This window comes from Symphalangus syndactylus, chromosome 11, assembly GCF_028878055.3.
Source record: "Symphalangus syndactylus isolate Jambi chromosome 11, NHGRI_mSymSyn1-v2.1_pri, whole genome shotgun sequence".
NCBI classification, from domain to species: Eukaryota; Metazoa; Chordata; class Mammalia; order Primates; family Hylobatidae; genus Symphalangus; species Symphalangus syndactylus.
Genome location: NC_072433.2, coordinates 25,462,182 through 25,482,182, shown reverse-complemented (window position 1 = coordinate 25,482,182; position 20,001 = coordinate 25,462,182). Strand labels below are relative to the sequence as shown.

At 48.4% G+C, this 20,001-nt stretch overlaps 2 protein-coding genes across 12 annotated transcripts in view; one reads left to right on the top strand and one right to left on the bottom strand.

The window, feature by feature from the left end:
- The window catches only part of NFATC3 (nuclear factor of activated T cells 3), a 150,152-nt gene extending 137,193 nt beyond the window's left edge, over positions 1-12,959 (top strand). For 2 of the 7 annotated variants that reach the window (XM_055299219.2, XM_063611560.1), the window contains exons 10-11: positions 4,936-4,989; positions 10,091-12,959. In XM_055299219.2, coding sequence (XP_055155194.1) covers positions 4,936-4,989; positions 10,091-10,212 — 176 coding nt within the window. In that variant the 3' untranslated portion in view covers positions 10,213-12,959. Of the gene's footprint in view, positions 1-1,380; positions 1,674-4,900; positions 4,990-10,090 lie in introns of those variants that run through there. The other 5 variants (XM_055299225.2, XM_055299221.2, XM_055299223.2 and 2 more) reach the window with 5 other exon arrangements.
- ESRP2 (epithelial splicing regulatory protein 2) lies at positions 12,733-19,969 on the bottom strand. Of its 5 annotated transcripts, none has more exons than XM_055299229.2 (15): positions 19,557-19,969; positions 19,343-19,471; positions 17,701-17,814; positions 17,475-17,589; positions 17,037-17,135; positions 16,472-16,526; positions 16,288-16,398; positions 16,082-16,214; positions 15,957-15,999; positions 15,506-15,807; positions 15,186-15,398; positions 14,882-15,080; positions 14,545-14,731; positions 14,090-14,255; positions 12,756-14,016 (listed from the first exon to the last, which is right to left on the bottom strand). In XM_055299229.2, exons 1-15 carry the CDS (start codon positions 19,752-19,754, stop codon positions 13,927-13,929), a joined length of 2,154 nt encoding a protein of 717 aa, XP_055155204.1. In that variant the 5' UTR covers positions 19,755-19,969; the 3' UTR covers positions 12,756-13,926. The 5 variants fall into 5 exon arrangements, with proteins under 5 accessions (XP_055155207.1, XP_055155204.1, XP_055155203.1 ...); XM_055299228.2 differs by having other exon boundaries at positions 16,288-16,428; positions 19,557-19,941; XM_055299231.2 differs by having other exon boundaries at positions 16,288-16,395; positions 19,557-19,940.
- Between the last annotated feature and the right edge of the window lie 32 nt (positions 19,970-20,001).

The following is a 20,001-nucleotide window of genomic DNA, read 5'->3' as shown; positions in this document are numbered from 1 at the left end:
CCAGGTTCAAGCAATTCTCCTGCCTCAGCCTCCCAAGTAGCTGAAATGACAGGCTCCTGCCACCACAACTGGCTAATATTTTGTATTTTTAGTAGAGATGGGATGTCACCATGTTGGCCAGGCTGGTTTTGAACTCCTGACCTCAAGTGATCTGCCAACCTTGGCCTCTCAAAGTGCTAGGATTACAGGCGTGAGCCACCACACCTGGCCAAGAAGAGGTTTCTTAAAAAGGAAGGAGTCTTAAAAGGCCTAATTTTCCCCCTGAATCAATTGGGTGGGGAAAAAAGGTATAATAATTTTCCTTTACTAGTATTAGAGCTAATGTTAAAAGTGAATATCTGATCTATTGCTGGTGAAATTTTTTATATTAAAAAAAGTGAAGGATATCTTCAAATCATTGTGCATGTAGTTTTAATCTGTTAAATGGTAGGAAGCTGTCTAGAATTCAGGGTGAAATTTAAGATAACTTAGTTAAAAATCTATCAGTCCACCCCATTGTGTCAGGTAAAAAGAAGAAAAAAAAAATTAGGCTTGGATGCAGTAGCTCATGCCTGTAATCCCAACACTTTGGGAGGCCGAGGTAGGTGGGTTGCTTGAGCCCAGGAGTTTGAGACCAGCCTGGGCAAATGGCGAAACCTCGTCTTTACAGAAAATACAAAAATTAGCTGGGCATGGTGGCTCATGCCTATAGTCCCAGCTACTCAGGAGGCTGAGGCAGGAGGATCCCTTGAGCATGGGAAGTGAGGTTGCAGTGAGCCAAGATCACGCCACTGCACTCCAGCTTTCAAGATCACGCCATTGTACTCCAGCCTGGGCAACAGAGCAAGACTCTAGTCTCTGTCTCAAAAAAAAAAAAAAAAAAAAAATCTGGCATAAAAGAGCTCAAGCTGGTCTTCTTGCTTACAGTACTTAAATATTCTTCCTGTGGGACGGGCACGGTGGCTCATGCTTGTAATCCCAGCACTTTGGGAGGCCCGGGCGGGCAGATCACGAGGTCAGGAGATCGAGACCACGGTGAAACCCCGTCTCTACTAAAAATACAAAAAAATTAGCCGGGCGTGGTGGCAGGCACCTGTAGTCCCAGCTACTCGGAGAGGCTGAGGCAGGAGAATGACGTGAACCCGGGAGGCGGAGCTTGCAGTGAGCCGAGATCGCGCCACTGCACTCCAGCCTGGGCGACAGAGCGAGACTCCGTCTCAAAAAAAAAAAAAAAATTCTTCCTGTGTTATAATTATGGTGGTTTTATTTTTGTTAATAGAATTAGCTAAGTTAGTATAATGGAGATCCCAGAGAAATTTCCACAAAGGAAATTTCTCTCACACTTCATGATAATTCAGAGATCAAGATTCCTTTCAATTTGTTGTTCATATTTCTCCTTAGGTTTTGTCAAAGCAGAGAAACCACTTAGTCATGACTGAGTCTTAGCCCGAGGAAGGAATGGGAAAAGGGGAGGAAGAAGGAAGCCAAGCAAGTGATGAGGAAGATACATACATCGCTTTTGCTCACATTTCATTGAAGAAAATGAATTGCATGGGCCATACCTAGCTACAATGGGGAAACCAGGAAATACACTCTGTAGCTGGGTGTCAGTGTGACTAACTTAAACCTTGATTACTGTGGAAGAATGAATTAAGATAATTAGCATCCTACAATAGATACCTTCTAAATTTTCAGGAACTTATTTCTGTCTGTAGCTTGAAAAGTCAAATTAATTTTTTTTTTTTGTTTTTCCCTTTTTTTTTTTGTTTTATTTGGAGACAGGGTCTTGCACTGTTGCCTAGGCTGGAGTGCAGTAGTGCACGATCATAGCTTACTGCAGCCTGGAACTCCCTGGGCTCAAGCGATCCTCTTGCCTCAACCTCCCAAAGTGCTGGGATTACAAGCGTGAGCCATCACACCTGGCCAAATTAATCAGATTTTGATAAATCCAAATTAATTCCTCAACTCATGCCATAAATAGATGAATTCAGGCCAGGCATGGTGGCTCATGCCTGTTATCCCAGCACTTTGGAAGGCCGAGGCAGACAGATCACTTGAGTTCAGGAGTTTGAGACCAGCCTGGGCAACATGGCAAACCCTGTCTCTACAAAAAATTTAAGAAAAAATTGGCCAGGTTTGGTGCTGTGCCAAGATCATTGCAGTGAGCCAAGATCGTGCCACTGCACTCCAACCTGGGCAACAGAATGAGAGCCTCACAAAAAAATAAAATAAAATAAAATAAAATAAAATAAAAAAGGTGAATTCAGTATGTTTTCCTGTATTTAGTTTAGATGGTGCTTTTTTTTTTTCATTTTGAGATGGAGTCACTCTGTCGCCCAGGCTGGAGTGCAGTGGTGCAATCTTGGCTTACTGCAAGCTCTGCCTCATGGGTTCACTCCATTCTCCTGCCTCAGCCTCCTGAGTAGCTGGGACTATAGGTGCCCACCACCACGCCCAGCTATTTTTTGTATTTTTAACAGAGATGGGGTTTCACTGTATTAGCCAGGATGGTCCCAATCTCCTGACCTCATGATCCGCCCGCCTCGGCCTCCCAAAGTGCTGGGATTACAGGCGTGAGCCACCGCGCCGGGCCTAGATGGTGCTTTTATAATAATTGCATACATGTAGGCTTCATTTTTAAAATACATTTAGTCTTTATTTTATAAAAACAACATCTCGGCTGGGCACGGTGATTCATGCCTGTAATGCCAGCACTTTAGGAGGCCGAGGCGAGGTGGGAGGATCAATTTAGGCCAGAAATTCGGGACCAGCCTGGGCAACATAATAAGACCCTGTCTCTATCCTCCCCAAAAATAAATTAGCTGGGCCAGGCATGGTGGCTCACGCCTGTAATCCCAGCACTTTGGGAGGCTGAGGTGGGCAGATCACAAGGTTAGGAGTTTGAGACCAGCCTGAACATGGTGAAACCCCGCCTCTACTAAAATACAAAAAAAAATTAGCTGGGCATGGTGGCAGGTACCTGTAATCCCAGCTACTTGGGAGGCTGGGGCAGGAGAATTGCTTGAACCCGGGAGGCAGAGTTTGCGGTGAGCTGAGATCATGCCACTGCACTGCAGCCTAGGCGACAGAGCAAGACTCTGTCTCAAAAAAAAAAAAATAAATAAATAAATAAATTAGCTGGGCATGGTGGCAGATGCCTATAGTCCCAGCTACTTGGGGCAGGGCTCTGAAGCGGGAGGATCACTTGAGCCTAGGAGTTCACGGCTGTAGTGAGCTATGATCACACCACTTCACTCCAGCCTGGGTGGCAGACTAAGACGCTGTCTCCTAAAATAATAATAGTAATAATAATAATAATAATAATAATAAACTAACACCTTCACAAAATTGTTTACCCAGGGGATGAATACCTTTAATCTTCAGGTTCAGGAAAAGAATAACGTGACCAAACTTTGGTGAATGTTCATTGCAGCTTCAAGAGGAAATAACATATAAATGGAGTCTAAAAATACCCCAAAATCCTTTACAAAATTGCAAATTAGAAAGGCCCGTTGGGATTTTGTGTATGTGGCAATGTGTATCTACTCCCTTCAAAGAGGGAGCACCCTGGGTTACCCTGCCCCTCTCTACCTGGTTGTGAGGTTCCATACTATATACTTGTCAGTTCTAACTTTGAATTCTTAAGCATGGGAAATAGCTCTAAATAAGAGGCCTGTTGGTGCTCAAGCACCTCATTCTTGTGTGTAGAAATAGCATTCCAGTGGACTGCCAATTTGAACATTTCTTGAATACGAACATTTTTTCTTACAGCACACATTATTGATAGCTCTGACTCTACTTTTGTTGTGGTGGCACAGGCAAATTCAAGTGTTAGGGTAATGGAAGTCACAGATGGTGGCTGCCAAAAGTCTGCCAGATCCTGTGACCTACATAACCTGTTAGCACCCTTATTGAGGACTGTTCACTCTTGTTCTAGGCTTTTAATTCACTTTGCTCTTTAAAGGGAGGAAAATGAGGGCTGGGCGCGGTGACTCACACCTGTAATCCCAGCATTTTGAGAGGCCAAGGTGGCCAGATCATGTGAGGTCAGGAGTTTGAGACCAGCCTGGCCAACATGGCAGAAACCTCATTTCTACCAAAAATACAAAAATTAGCTGGGTGGGAGGCAGAGGTTGCAGTGAGCCAAGATCATACCACTGCACTCTAGCCTGGGTGACAGAGTAAGACTCTATCTGAAAAAAAATTGGGGGGAAGAAAAATGATAAAATTGTACATTAGGGGCATAAACAATTCCTTATATTGTTATCTTAAATAAGGAAGCCACCTCACATACTTAGTGGACTAAAGTTTATTTTTACTTTTTTTTTTTTTCTTTTAAGAGACAAATTGTCACAGCCGGGCAGGGTAGCTCACGCCTGTAATCCCAGCACTTTGGGAGGTCGAAGCGGGTGGATCACGAGGTCAGGAGATCGAGACCATCCTGGCTGACATGGTGAAACCCTGTCTCTACTAAAAAAAAATACAAAAAAAAAAAAAAAAAGCCAGGCGTTATGGCGGGCACCTATAGTCCCAGCTACTCGGGAGGCTGCGACAAGAGAATGGTGTGAACTTGGGAGGCGGAGCTTGCAGTGAGCTGAGATTGCGCCACTGCACTCCAGCCTGGGAGACAGAGGGAGACTCTGTCTCAAAAAAAAAAGAAATTGTCACTTTGTTTGTTGGCCAGGCTATTCTTGAACTCCTGGCCTCAAACAATCTTCCTGCCTTGGCTTCCCCTAGTGTTGGGATAACAGGCATGAGCCATGGCACCTGGCCTGGATTACGGTTTAAATAAATCAGCAAATTCATGCATATATCCATTCAAGATGACTTGAAAATTAAATTGCAAGCATTAGTATTTTTAACAACTTAAAAATTGCGCTTATCAAGATTGCTAATTACTTACATTTACATTACATCATAGATTTGTTTACCAGTAATAATTTTGACTTGCTTCAGTTGAGACCTACGTTTTGGCCAGTCCCAGCAGGAAGATATCTGAGGCATCTAGAGGTGAGAGCCTGAACCCAGAGCCCCCAGCCCGAGGGAGAAGTGAGGGAGAAGGAAAGCAGAGGACTTGCATGATTAACACTCGGCTCAAGTTATTGCTAAGGGTCTGTGAAAGCACTTTGTTGCAGTTCTGACTCCCTAGCCTAAAATTCATATTCAGTGCTCACCTGTAGCAATTACTTGAGCATGATTTTTGTTGTCATTGTTCCAAGTCCCCAAATTGTATTAAAGATTCAGTTGGCAAGTAATTTTATTTAGTACTCAATATATGTAAGCACTAGGGATTCAGAGGAAAACAAGATAGAGAAAGTCTGCCCCATTGGAACTTAAATCTCCTGACTGCTGGTGAATTTATAAATAAGTGAATCCTGTGGTATAATGTATAGTTGAGTATAGTCTGCTTGAGCACTACTATGTGGAAAATCTTCTGACTTTAACATAGTTTTAAAATCCTAAACTGTCAGGAACTTTCCAGGTTCCTTCAGCTAAGTAAGGTGAGGCACACCAGGCAAAGGAACAGCAGAGCTTTGGTAAGGGGGAGCAGAAATAACACAGCATTGAGCAGACTTCCATTATAAACAATACCACATGCCTACTTTAGAAAATGATGGTTTCATCCTTACATAAGTGTACTTGGTAAGTGAATAGACAGTGCTAGATATGGACCCTCATCGTCAGGAAAATATAAGCATTGACTTCTTATAAGACATAGAAGAACAACACCTCAGCTGGGTGCAGTGGGTCACGCCTGTAATCCTAGTACTTTAGGAGGCTGAGGTGGGAGGATCACTTGAGTCCAGGAGTTTGAGACTATCTTGGGCAACATGGTGAGACCTCATCTCTGCAGAAAAAAAAAAAAAAATCCAAAAATTATCCAGGCATAGGCGTAGTAGCACATGCCTGTAGGCCCAGCTACTTAGGAGGCTGAGGTAGGAAGATCACCTGAGCCCAGGAATTCAAGGCTGCAGTGAGCCATGATTGTGCCTCCTGCACTCTAGCCTGGGCAACAGAGTGAGACCCCATTGCCAAGAAAAATGGAAAAAAAGAAAAAAGAGAGAAAACACATCATGTGGTTTTTGATGATAAAACACCATTTAAAATCAGTTTGTAGTTTTAAAATTTGAGCAGTGAAATACAAATTGTAAAAAGTGTTTTTCATAGCAGCCTGGAACATCTTTGAAATTATTGCCTTTGGAAGTGACAAATGATAAGAAAAGATGATTTGATTGTGAGCCAGGTGCTTGCTTATATATTTGGCTTTTTGCCACTGCTGTAATGCCTGCCTAAAATACACACTGTGAAAATCAAATAACATGCATTAGTCTTAACATTCTCTGGTCCCCTTCCTACCTACCACCTAATGAACTTTCACTGTGCTTGTTCTAAATAGCTTCCAAGTGATTGTATTGAATTAGGGTCCATTTATTTAGTCATCAGGAATGGATGTTTCCTCAGTGGCAAGGTTCTTGCCTTTTGGGAGCTCATAGCCTATTTGGGAGGCATAATGATGATACCTGATGATAATCTAATATGAAGAGGAGGAATGTTAGAAGTCATGCACAGAGATTTGTGGGCCATCCTTGTGCTCCCTCTTAGCACAAGACTAGCTCGTAGAACCCCCAGAATCTACACAGAAAACACTGTGCCTTATATTTTTTGTGGCTTGAAATAACAGGTGCCAAGGGCTGCCTTGCCTTCTTATGCCCACTTTATATTCCCTCTCTATGTACTATATAGGAGGTATTTCTCTTCTCCATTGTACTGATGAAGAAACTGAAGAGAAAAATATATATTCTTATGCAAAGCATCCTCACAACTTTTCATTTACAAAGAAACTATTTCAGTGAGTTATTTTTAGAAAGTCAGGAGTAAGTTTAGTTTATATTCCATTATTCTTTGCAGCATCCATTATGAATGGTTAATAAATCCCAGCCTGGCAAATTTACTTAAATATCATCTGACAGGTCAGGCACAATGGCTCATGCCTGTAATCCCAGCACTGTGGGAAGATTGCTTGAGGCCAGGAGTTAGAGATCAGCTTTGGCAACATAGCAAGACCCTATCTCAACAAAAAAAATTTTTAAATCAGCCAGGCATGGTGGTGTGTGCCTATAGTCCCAGCTATTAGGTTGGTGCAGAAGTAATCACGGTTCTCGCCATTAGAAGTAATGCCAAAAACCACAGTTACTTTTACACCAACCGAATACTTCGGAGGCTGAGGTGGGAGAATGGCTTGAGGCCAGGAGTTCAAGTTTGAACTATGATTGCACCACTGCACTCCAGTCTGGGTAACAGAGCGAGACCCTGTCTCTTAAAAAAACAAAACACCAAGCGTGGTGGCTCACACCTGTAATCCCAGCACTTTGGGAGGCTGAGGCAGGTGGATCATGAGGTCAGGAGTTCAAGACCAGCCTGGCCAAGATGGTGAAACCCTGCCTCTACTAAAAATATAAAAATTAGCCAGGCACAATGGCGGGCACCTGTAATCCCAGCTACTCAGGAGGCTGAGGCAGGAGAACCACTTGAACCCGGGAGACAGAGGTTGCAGTGAGCCAAGATTGTGCCACTGCACTCTAGCCTGGGTGACAGAGCAAGACTCCATCTCAAAAAAAAAAAAAAAAAATCTGACAAAGTACTTTATTAATCTATACCTTAAAAAATTGCTTATCACTGGCCAGGCGCAGGGCTCACGCCTGTAATCCCAGCACTTTGGGAGGCCGAGGTGGGTGGATCATGAGGTCAGGAGATCGAGACCATCCTGGCTAACATGGTGAAACCCCGTTTCTACTAAAAATACAAAAAATTAGCCGGGCACGGTGGCATGCTCCAGTGAAAAAAAAAAAAAAAGCATATCACTTAGTAATTATTAGCTCACCAGTATTGATTAATCTTCACTGTTTTGCAGAGTCCTTTGGCTTCAAGTCCCTACCTCTTTACTATTCTACTAACCACAGCCAAGCCAAATCTTTTTTTTTTTTTTTTTTTTTTTTTTTTTGAGACGGAGTCTCACTCTGTTGCACAGGCTGGAGTGCAGTGGTGCAATCTTGGCTCACTGCAACCTCCGCCCCACCTGGTTCAAGCGATTCTCCTGCCTCAGCCTCCTGAGTAGCTGGGATTACAGGCGCCTGCCACCGTGCCCGGCTAATTTTTGTATTTTTAGTAGAGACAGGGTTTCACCATCTTGGCCAGGCTGGTCTTGAACTCCTGACCTTGTGATCCATCTGCCTCGGCCTCCCAGAGTGCTGGGTTTATAGGCGTGAGCCACTGCGCTCGGCCTTTTTTTTTTTTTTTTTTTTTTTTTGAGATGGAGTCTTGCTTTGTCTCCCAGGCTGGACTGCAGTGGCACAACCTCGGCTCACTGCAACCTCCACATCCCAGGTTCAAGCAACTGAATTAGTAAATATTAGTTCCCTCTCCTTATAGCCATATGAGTTTGAGAAATTTTTGTTCTGAACTGTGTAAAACAGAAAAAGATTAGATGTTAATACTTGGAAGATTTTTAAAATGTTTGTTAGTGTTTCTTTGCTGTATGATCACATCAAATTCTAAGTATAGAAAACTTTTTGTTTTGGTCTGTTTTTGTTTATAACAGCTGTAATGAGATATAATTCACATACCATAAAATTTATCCTTAAAAGTATACAACTCAGTGGTTTTTAGTATAGTCAGAGTTTTGCAACTATTACTAGTATGTACTTTTATTTTTATTTATTTATTTCTTGAGACCGAGTCTCGCTCTTGTTTCCCAGGCTGGAGTGCATGGTGCAATCTCAGGTCATGGTAACCTCTGCCTCCCGGGTTCAAGTGATTGTGCTGCCTCACCCTCCCAAGTAGCTGGGATTACAGGCATGCGCCACCACGCCCGGCTAATTTTATATTTTTAGTAGAGATGGGGTTTCTCCATATTGGTCAGGGTGGTCTCAAACTCCCGATCTCAGGTGATCTGCCTGCCTCAGCCTCCCAAAGTGCTGAGATTACAGGCATGAGCCACCGCGCCTGGCTACTAGTATCTAATTTTATAACTCCATTACTCTTAAAAGAAACTCCATACTCATTAGTAATCACTCCCTGTTTCTCCCTCTCCACAACCTGTAATCTATTTTCTGTCTCTATGGATTGGCCTGTTCTGGACATTTCATATAAATGGAATTATATATGACCTTTTGTGTCTGGCCTCTTTCACTTAGCAGACTGTTTTCAAGGCTCATCCATGTTGTAGCATGTATCAGAACTTCATTACATTTCAAGGCTGAATATTCCATTTTATGGATAGAGACAACTTACTGTTTATCCATTCATCATTTAGTAGACATTTGGATTGTTTCCACTTTTTGGCTATTATTAATAATGCTGCTGTGAACATTTGAAAGTTTTTAATGTGGACATATGTTTTCACTTCTCTTGTAAATATGCCTAGGAGTGGAATTAGCGTAGACTCTTCAGTTGATAAGGCAAGGAATGAAATGATGTGAGAACTAAAGCTTCTTATTTTGGGGATTTGGGATGTTCCCTTCTGTGTTAGTTCCATAAGATGGAAATTCTTTCCTCTGGACCTCACAGAGCACTGTACCTCCCTGAGATGCTTGGGACATCAGAGAAATTAACAGAAAAGCTAGAGCCTCCAATCAGAAAAGATCACAAACAACAGAGATGCCCCCACATAATAAAGAGTGCTTGTATTAGGATAGAGTAGCAAAATCACCCCCACATCACAGTGATTGATTCTGACCAAAGCATTTACTTTCATTCCATTTACATAGGAGGTGGCATTGTAGAAAATAAAAACTTTCTCAAAGAGATACGAATTGAAGAAAAGTTAGAGTAAGGTGAATACTTATTTAAACATACCTTTAGAGTGAGGATAAGCCCCCTTCCCAACCCAAAATGAGCTGAATGAGAGGGAGAGAAAAAGAGGTCCGGAGCAGTTTGTGGAGTGATGTTTCCATCTCTAATGCCACTCAGCTCAGGAGCAGGCTTCAGACACTGCCTTTATCTTTACAGAAAGCCATGGGAAGGGAAATGTCTGAGGTAGAGCTCAGCATTGGGCATCATATGGCTAGTCACTCAGAGGTCACTAATCACTCTCCCTTTTCTTGTTTTTCAGTGAACGAGATAATTGGGAGAGACATGTCCCAGATTTCTGTTTCCCAAGGAGCAGGGGTGAGCAGGCAGGCTCCCCTCCCGAGTCCTGAGTCCCTGGATTTAGGAAGATCTGACGGGCTCTAACAGTGCTCACTGCAGCCTTGTGTCCACCACCAACTTCTCAGCATGTTTCTCTCCTTGGACCTTGGGTTTCCAACTCTGCAGCCTTCAGGTCTGGAGCCAGGAGTGGGACCCACCATTTGTGGGAAAGTAGCATTCCTCCACCTCAGGCCTTGGGTAGATTTGGCAAAAGAACAGGAGCAGCATAGGCTGTTTGAGCTTTGGGGAAATGAGCTTTGCTTTTTATATTTAACTAGGATACTTTTATATGATGGGTGCTTTGAGTGTGAATGCAGCAGCCTCTCTTGTTTCCGAGGTGCTGCTTTTGCAGGTGACCTGGTTACTTAGCTAGGATTGGTGATTTGTACTGCTTTATGGTCATTTGAAGGGCCCTTTAGTTTTTATGATAATTTTTAAAATAGGAACTTTTGATAAGACCTTCCAGAAGCAAAAAAAGAAAAAAAAAATATCCCAAGCCCACACCTATGCCTCAGAAAGTCAGCATGTGTCCTGAAGACTTTCATAGATTTATAGGAAATAAAGCCAAATGTAGCTCATACCTCTTTATAAAACTAAACTGTTGTTAGATAAAATGAGAAGAGACCATTCCATCATTGAAGTGTTGGAATATAAAAAGACATTCCAGAGCATAGCCTTTTGGTAACTTTCTAGGTAATCTTGCAATCTCTCCATACTGGCTTCATGTTGAAATTGCTTTTTCCCTCAGGACCCTGGGTAAGATGGCTACATTTAAGGTGACTCTGAATGGTGGGGTTTTAGCTTGGTCACTTTCATTTCTTGCCATCATAAAAACTAGGAGGCTGTGGAGTGCTCTTCCTGTTTGTGTCGTCTGGTCCTAGAACCTTTTCCAAACAGAAGCATCTGCCTTTGGCTGTTCTGTGACCTTTGAAGCCAGTCTCACAGTGGTTTAGGCAGCTTTGCAGTTCTAACTCTTCTCTAGAGGCCAGGCTGTGTGCAGAGCTAAAGCACAAATGAGCAGTACATCAGCATGGGCAGAGAAAAATACAGGACTCTAGATGGGAAGGTTTTAAGAGTCACTCTGGCATGGAAGGCTTATCTGCCGTTCTGTTTATAGCCTGAAATGATTCTGGCCTACCCTGTCCTGTCTGTATGATCTAAAAACCAGCCTTTTCCCCAGAAGGCTCTGAGCACATCCAGAAGTGATAACCTGACCCTCCACACCAAAGACACCCTGGTGCTGCTGCTGGTGAGACTGGTGTCCAAGGCAGGGCCCAGCAGAAACTGCAGCCTGCTGTCTACCAAAGGAGGTACCCGAGTTGGGTACTTTAAAAAAAAAACAAACCTGCTCTTACCCCTCTCCCTAATGGGATTTTTTACCTGTTCCTGGGCCCATTACACAGCCTCTGAAGTTTGCAGTATGCTTTCAAATGAAATAATATACTTTCATTGATTCAGGAAGCAGATTTTTTGAGTGCCTATATGTGAGACAGTGTGCTGGTTGAAGGCCTGATGCTGTTATTCCAGGAGACTGCAGGCCCTTGATGCCAGGACTCTCTCTACTAAGGCCACCTCAGGTCTGGGAAAGGGAGCTGGCCTATTGCCCACCACCTGTTGTCAGTAGGGTAGGAGCTGTTGACTCAGGATGAGGAAGTATGGTCTTTAAAAAAAATATATATTTTAGATTTCTCCCCTAAAGTTAGTTAGAGAAAAAGGTCTATCCTTCAGCAGATCACTGTGGCCCCTCTTGGAGCTGGGTGTTTTCAAATTTTCTTGAAAAGTGAGTTGTGTCACAGAATGTGGATAGTGAGATTTGCTTCTGGGCCTGTGGTTGGAAGCCCACAGCTTCCTTTGGAGGGGCAAGAAGTTGGCCTCTCAGTTGACATTCCAGAGAAATGGCCAGACTTGCTTCTACCCTTTTGTCCCTGGTGTAGCTGCCTCATATGAGGTTATTGCAAGAGTTCCCCTTGCAATACCCTTTGGGGGCTGCTTTGCTGCCCTCAAGAATTAAAAGCCTCTATGATCCAGAGTTGCTATGCACCAAATTTTGATGCCTTCTAAATACCTTGATGCCTGTAGCACTAGAAATGCTTTCCTATTTAAAATAAACATTAAATTTTAAAATAGAGCTTTGTATACTAGGTAAGCAGTTTTATATCAGCTTTGTAAAAGCTTTGGTGTTGAGTCAATATTTTTTGGCTTTGTAGATAAAGACTTAAATTTTTGTGCAACATAGTGGTGTGAAAGCACACATCCATTGGACTATGCAAATCAATTTCTAGTAGCAGCACTGAGCAACTGGGCACATGCTAGTACGCACCCCCTCCTACTCTAACTGGGCTAGCTCTTGGGTTGAGGAATGGAATGAGTAGCCTTCTGCTTACTGGAGATGCACAGAGAAACATGGCTGAAAACAGCTTTAAAAAGAACATGTCTTTGATATGTGTGGTGTTGCTGCCCAGGTGTAAACTATCCCCACCCAGGGCCAGCCATTATCACCAGACCTCTTCTGGGCCTGGCTGTGAAGCCGTTTTTGGTATTCAGAATGGATCTTTAAGGCTCAGATGGGCTCAAATTGAAACCTTGTATTTTATAAAATGGATGTTTAGTAAAGGAACTGGTTCTCAGTTATGTTTACAGCACTTGGAATTGTGTGTTCTTGTACATTTTGTATTTTAAAACCTTTTATGGGAGTGCAGTGCTCCTTACACAAATACAAAGGGAAGAAGAGCCAGCAGTTGAGGCTCCTCAGTTTTAGTGCTGAAATAATAAACAGTGACAGGTCAACAGTATTCTTAATCTGTCTGAGTGTTCCTCTGCCTGGGGTTGGTGTGGAGCCCCTCGCTTTGGGGCAAAGTTAAGGGTCCTGTGTCTTTTAAAAAGTCCATTTGGTCAATAACTTTTCATTTAAGGAAGAGAAGATCGAGTTCCAAATTGCTTCCAAGGCTTCAGTTCTGTACCATTTAATGCGTGCAAAGGACATTCCACGGTGTCTGCTGGGTTCAGGACAACTGGCTTTCCCAAGGCGTACAAGAAAAGTTGGCAGAAAGTCCCCTTTAAAATTCAAGCCTGAAGGTTTTGTGTGGGGGCCTCCTGCCCCCTAATGTCTTCTGGTGATACTGCAGCACAGTCCATCAAAATAGTTTGTGGTTTTGCCATCTGTTACTCCTTATGCCCACCTGGAGAGGGGCTAGCATCTTTAGGTGGGACCACCCCTGGCACAACATGGTCTCTGAGGTCCAGATATTCTGAGGGTAGGGGCTGGCTCTCTCTGCCTCCCTATCCCCCACCAGAGGGACAGGGGGAGGTAGAACATTGGGATCTTTACTCAGAGGCTCAGATGGACCCTTGATTCTCCCAGGAGTCATAGATTGAAGGTACGAGAGCTTCCATTTTATAAAAGAAAGCAAGCCTGCCATGGACCTGTCAGCCCCACGATATCTGTTGGCATGGGCCACAGCCAGGACAGACTAAAGGGCTCTCCAGATGCCAGTCAAGATGCCTGACTCAGGCCATCAGGAGCTGGTTAGCCCCATTCCACTCCCAGCCCTGCATGCAGGGTCCAGCCATTGTCTTTGGGGGAAACAGGCAGAAGAATAAGTGGAGGATGGAGCTGGGGCTTGGGCTCCTCTAGGTACCTTCTGAGAGCTTTGACAAGCCAGAAAGAAGCTACCAGGTTGAGGGTGCTGGTCTTCTGGACTCAGGAGAAGACATGTTCGCTGAGGATATCAGCTGGCTCTTACCTCCTGGCTTTCTCTCCTACAAACACACCCATTCCTTGGGGGCTTGTAACACAGTGCGAGGTGGGTCACCAACAGGCATCAGACTGGTGTAGTCATCAGCGGGTAGCTACAGAAGGGACACAGACTTAGGGCAGAGAGCTCAGCCGGACCCGCCAGGCCCTCCGGCCACACAATCTCACCTGGTAGGCCTGGAAGACGCTGAGCAGATCCTTCATACCAGCAGTGTATGGGACACCCTGCATGCGGACCAAGGCTCCTGACTGGGACAACACTGAGGTGGGAGCAGAGGCCAGGGCAGCAGTGGGTGTGGTGAGGTAGCCCACAGTGGTGGGGGAGACTGGGGGGCTAGGGTGGGAGAGACAAGATTTAGTCATGCATGCCACCTGTGGCCTAGACCGAGACCTGTTTCCTTCCTCCCTTGTTTCTGCCTTGTGCTTAATTCAGTTCCTCCTCCATGAAGCCCCAGCCTCTACAGAGTCATCTTCGATCTGTTTTGTAGATGGCATTAGCCAGCTCCCACCTTACTCCCTTGTCATCTCAAGGGAGGAGTTATCTGGTCCAGAAAGGGGATCGTGACCTTTCCCCAGACTGGGACAGGGAGTGGGACTGTGATGTTCTCTTAGCTGCAGGGTACCTTGGGTAGTAGGCTGTGTAGTTCAGGTAGAGTTGAGTGGCTGGCCCTGGATAGTAGGCCACAGGGGTGGGGGCAGCAGGCACCCTGGCAGCTGGGAGCAGTGCTGAAGAGGGGTATAGAGCTGCCGTCTCCGTGGGAATGAGCGTTGGGGTGGCTTGGAAGGTGGTGTAGGTAGGTGGTGAGAGGCCTAGAGACAGAAGTAGAAGGTGCATGTGTACGGAGCCTAGCACTGCCCTGGGTGGGGTAGCCAGAAAGGAGTACCCACTATAGAAGGTAGGGGCTTACAACAGCCTGGCTCCCACAGGCCTCCTTCTTCCCTAGCCCCTAGGGCACTCACAGGGCAGCTTGCAGGGCGGAGGGGACATGCCACTGCGGCCCAAGGTGCCCCCCATCAGCACACGGCTCATCTCCTCTGTGGAACAGGGGACCACCTCCACGTAGCGCTCCTTCATCACCTTCTTATGGCAACGCTGAGCAGCAGCTAGGGCTCGCTCTGCTGATGTCATCTGAATGAAGGCATCTCCCGATGGCCGGCCCTGTGCACACCATCTTGTGAGCAGTTTGTCATGTGTAAGAGTGCCTTACCCCTAACACACACCCCTTCCTATTTATGTGTTCACCCTACCAAGCAGTGGCCTCACCTGCTGGTTGAGCACCATGTGCACACCATGGGGCCGAATGTCAGCTGCTGCCTCCCCTAGAAAGCTCAGGATGTCTTCAATGGTGGCCGTGTAGGGCAGGCCTCGGAGGCGTACACAGTCCCTCCCAGTCCCAGGTGCCAGTGGGAAGGGGATGGGCAGCAGTGGGGCAGTCAGTGTGGGAAGGAGTGGGCTGGATGCATAGCGGTTCAAGACCTAGTAAGGAAGGGAGCAACAGGCTGGTCATACCAAGTAGGGCAGGGACACAGAGGGCCGCCCTGGAGTAACAGTACATCTGGGGGTGGGGAGCCCTGGGCGCTCACCTGCTGCACCTCGGCCGCAGTGCTCCGGAAGAGTTCAATGTATCGCTTACCCAGCATGGCCTTGTGCCTGCGCAGTGCAGCCTGTGCCAGCTCCTCACAAGCAAAGAGAGCGAAGGCATCACCAGTCGGCCGGCCATCAGGATGGCGCACAAAGAGCAGCCCCTCAGCACCCCCAGTCACTGGGCACTCTGGCCCCAGGAAGCCTAGCACATCCATTGGCCCAGCTGAGAAAGGCAGTCCCCGCAGCCGCAGGATCACTTGGTCTTCCCGTGACAAGAAACGAGCCACCTCTAGTGATGTGCCTGTGTAGGGGACATGAAAGTCACCTGCTGACTTCACTCATGCTCCTCCAGACACTAACCCATGCAGGGGAGCAGGCAGGCAAGGGGTGGTGGGGAAGTGAGATGGATCAAGAACCAGGGGAGCCAGGCCCTGTTTGCGGTATACTCACCCCCTGCAATCTTTACAAACTCCTCCCCTGTTGCTTTATACACCTGTGGGTACAGAGAGCAGCAGCCCCTGGGTTTCAGGCCTGACTCAGATTGGCCCTGCTCCGCTCCCAGCCCAAAGCCCCACCTCAATATAGCGGACGCCCATGTGGTGCTTGTGTCTCTGCAGCGCTAGGTCCCGCTGCTCGCTGTCCACAAAGCGGATGAGGGCCTCGCCATTCCTGCGGCCCTGGGCGTTGAGGCAGAGTGCTACACCACCCCTGTGGAGCCAGTGCTGTTAGTGCCTCCTGGGTAGGCCTGTCCAGTTGGGCCCACCCACCCCACCACACCCACCTGGCCACATTGAGCCCTTTGAAGAAGCGAGCCACGTCCTGGTCTGATGACTGCCAGGGCAACCCACGAGCCCGTACCACAGTCTCACTGTCCACCACATCAGCCTTGCTGCTGTAGGGGCAGGGCACAGTGCTGTCAGAGCTATTCAGCTGTTGTCACCCCCAGCCCCTGCTCCCACACTCACCAAGGCCCCGTCTCATATTTCTGCTTTATCACCTCGGGCTTCGAAAACAATTGACCTGAGAAAAGATGGCCTGGGGGTCAGCAGGGTCTGGTGGAGAGGGGTCTCCCCACCAAGTTCTGCAAAAAGGACAGTTGAGAGAGATGAAGAAACGACAGGCCAAGCACAGTGGCTCACGCCTATAATCCCAGCACTTTGGGAGGCCAAGGTGGGTGGATCATTTGAGGTCAGGAGTTCCAGACCAGCCTGGCCAACATGGTGAAACCCCGTCTCTACTAAAAATACAAAAATTAGCCGGGCGTGGTGGCAGGCGCCTATAATCCCAGCTACTCTGGAGGCTTAGGCAGGAGAATCGCTTGAACCTGGAAAGTGGAGGTTGCAGTGAGCTGAGATTGTGCCACTGCACTCTAGCCTAGGCTACAGAGGGAGACTCTGTCTCAAAAAAAAAAAAAAAAAAAAAAATGACAGAGGCTTCCCCCGTGGTCTCTTAGAGAAGGTCACAGTGGGGAGGAGTAATAGGCATTCGTCATCCCTGAGAACAGGTGACAGGCAGTGAGGGAAACCTTACTGCTGGGCTCTTTGAGTAGATGGAGGATAACAGCTACCATTGTCTTGACTTCCCAGACCCCAAAGTCATCCTCTGTGGCATCTGTCTCCAGTCCTAAATCTATGGGCAGAGAAGTGACAGTGAAGACATCTTAGCATAAGCACTAATCCTGTTTACCCCGGGGCCCAACTCCCCTCCATAGACACACGCTGGAGACCAGCATACACATTTGTTTTGGCCCAGTTCATGTGTGCACTTATAGATTCCCAGTCCAGACATAGACATATACCCACATTCCAAACTCATCCTAGCACAGACACAAAGACACAGGTACACTCAGGGACTTAGCAGATAATGCAGTCTTGCATGTGTCCATATTACCCACCCATAGCATGCACATACTCAGACACATGTACCCACAGTGGCTTCTCCACCCTAACCCTGCTGGGTCACAGATACCCTGTGCCATGGTGGCCACAGTGAGGTCCCTGGCAGGGCAGGTGCTTGGATGCTGCATATGGAATTCTCTTCGGAGGTCATAGAAGGAGAAGAACATGTCGGGGAGCACCAGGTTCTGGGGGCACATAGGATTGGAGATGAGTGCCCTGCCCATCCTCAGGACAACAGGGGTCGTGGGAACCTTGCTGACCACCCCACCCCACCCAGTTTTCCTTCAGGGGCATACCTTCCTGGAGGCCTCGGGGTGCAGGACCTGTCGCAATAGCTGCTGCCCGTCAGTGCAGAGCATGTAGGGGCCCCCGCCCAGCAGAGCCACATCCCCATTCACCAGCTGTGAGAACTGGGGATAGGTAATGGGGAGAGAGAAACACACAGATTCACAGCTGGGAAGGCAGGAAGTGAGGGTAGGAGGAGGAAGGAGGCAGGCTGCAAAGCTGGTTCAGCCAGATGTTCAGCCCTATCCTGCCTGGGAAGAAGAGGCCACGCCTGTTGAGCCTAGCCCTATGTCCCTTCCCCTCACCCCCCAACCCTGTTCCAGTCCACTGTCACCTCCTCCAGGCCAAATGAGGGGAATCACACATAACCCAAGCCCTCAACACACACACTCCAGGAGTTTGGAGTGGGGCCAGAGCAAACACCTGGAGTGGGACAAGCAGGTGGGAAGGGGCGGGGCAAAGCAGGTTAAACCTGTCTCTGACCAGGCACCACCCTCAGACAGGTGGGGGAGGCCCAGGCCTGCCTGAGGCCCAGAAGGCTCATGGTCAATGGCAGCCCCGCCTCCAGGTTTGACCAACCGAGGGGCAGAGAAACTCCAAGGACAGAGCTCCACACTTGGACATCAGGGGCAGCATGAGCTTTGACCCACATCCTATTGACCAGCTGGCACTGAGCTGTTTGCTCATAGAGGGGGTGGCACTCCTGAGGCTGCCCAGCCCTCCCCCAGGTCCATCTCCGCTGGAGAAGTATAAACACTAATCACTGACCCACGAACCCTCCCTGCCAATTCTGTGACACTTTACAACTTGAGGCTGACAGAGCAAGGCAACCCAGCTCTCCTCCAGCAAACTCCCCAAGTGAAGGGCCAGGAGCCCTTCTGGAACAGACAAGGAATCATCATCGTGGTGCCTCCTCATCAGGAACCACAAGAGTTGTTGGAAGATGAAAGAATGTGTGCATATAAAAAGGACTTACACTAATGACGCTCAAGAGTCAGACACAGAGTGAGCGCCGTAGTGAAGATAAGGAAAAGAAAACAGCAATGGAAACCACCTCCCACTTCAGCTAGGGCAGGAGGCACCCCAGGCCTTTGCACTCAGCAGGCAGATAGTCCCCCAGGCGAGGCCGGGACAGCGCCCACGCCTGGCCAGCCGGCCGGGACAGGCCTAGACGAGCAGTTTACACCTGGCGGCGTCTACCTCTAGGGCCGACACCGCCCTACGCCTCCGCTCCAGCAGCTCCCAAGCAGGCCGAAGACGCGGGCGGCAAGGACCGGTGACCTATATGGACCCCTCGACCCCTTTCGCTTCCGGCTGCGGCTCAGGGAGACCTGACCCAGCAGGTCTCCCAAAGGCGTCTCGGCCTCGCTCCCCGGGCGGGAACTGGGGATGGATCCCAAAGCCTGCGTCCCGATCCCTTCGGTAGGAGTAGGTTCCTGCAATGGTTGAAAAGTAAGGCGCCCAGGGGAATGGCCGGCACGCGCGGATGAAAGGGACACGCACACGCGAGAGTCGCTCAAAGTTTTAAACAAGACCCCAGTCCTGCCGCCTGGGCCGGTTGGTTGCGGCACGCCAGGCCTAGTCTCCGACCGCCACTCCCGCCCAGAAATGTCCTCACGTCCAGGCCATGCCGCCACCCACCCCGGCGCTCACCTGCTGCAGCACCTTGTCCAGCGGCTCTGCTCTCGCCAGGCTGTCGGCGCTCAGGCCGCTCGCCTCGCGGCACTGCGTACTCAGTGCGGCCGCCTCCGTACGAACCAGCGATTTGTGCAGCGTCCCCACCTGTGAGCGGCGGGGGAAACCGATCAGTCGCGCCCCTCGACCCCGGAAGCTCCCTGGGGACCTCACCGCCTCCTTTCCACCCTACCTGGCAGCTCCGCGGCTCAACCACTTGCCAAACTAGGAGGATTAAGTCGGTCTCGTCCGAGCCCAGGTCCCGTCCCAGCGCACCCGCCGTAGCTCCGAAGAGGACGACCAGTGATCCGGGCCAGGGGCAGGGGTCCGCGGCGGGGTCGGCCGCGGGGTCAGGGCCCGGGGGCGGAGGCGGCGGCGGCGGCGGAGTCATGGCCGCAGAGGAAGGGGGCGCTCGGCCAGACACACGCGGACCGACGAGGCGCACGCACGCACCGACCGACCGCAGACGCGGATCAGCTTGGGCGGGACACCGTGTATCGGGGGCGGCACCTGCGGCCCGGCTGGCTCAGTGGGCGCTGCCGAGACCCGCCCGTGGCGCCCCGCAGGGCGGGGCGGCTACCGGCCCACGCCCTCTCCAGGCGAGTTACCTGCCGGCCCCGCCGGCCACGTGACCGGGG

Excerpts from the sequence above, each read along its gene's own strand:
- ESRP2 (XM_055299228.2), bottom strand. The coding sequence starts at position 19,754 with ATGACTCCGCCGCCGCCGCCGCCTCCGCCCCCGGGCCCTGACCCCGCG. Across the intron at positions 16,429-16,471 it reads AAATATGAGACGGGGCCTTG|CTCTGACAGCACTGTGCCCT; the intron begins GTGAGTGTGGGA and ends ACAGCTGAATAG. Across the intron at positions 16,215-16,287 it reads AAAGGGCTCAATGTGGCCAG|GGGTGGTGTAGCACTCTGCC; the intron begins GTGGGTGTGGTG and ends CTGGCTCCACAG.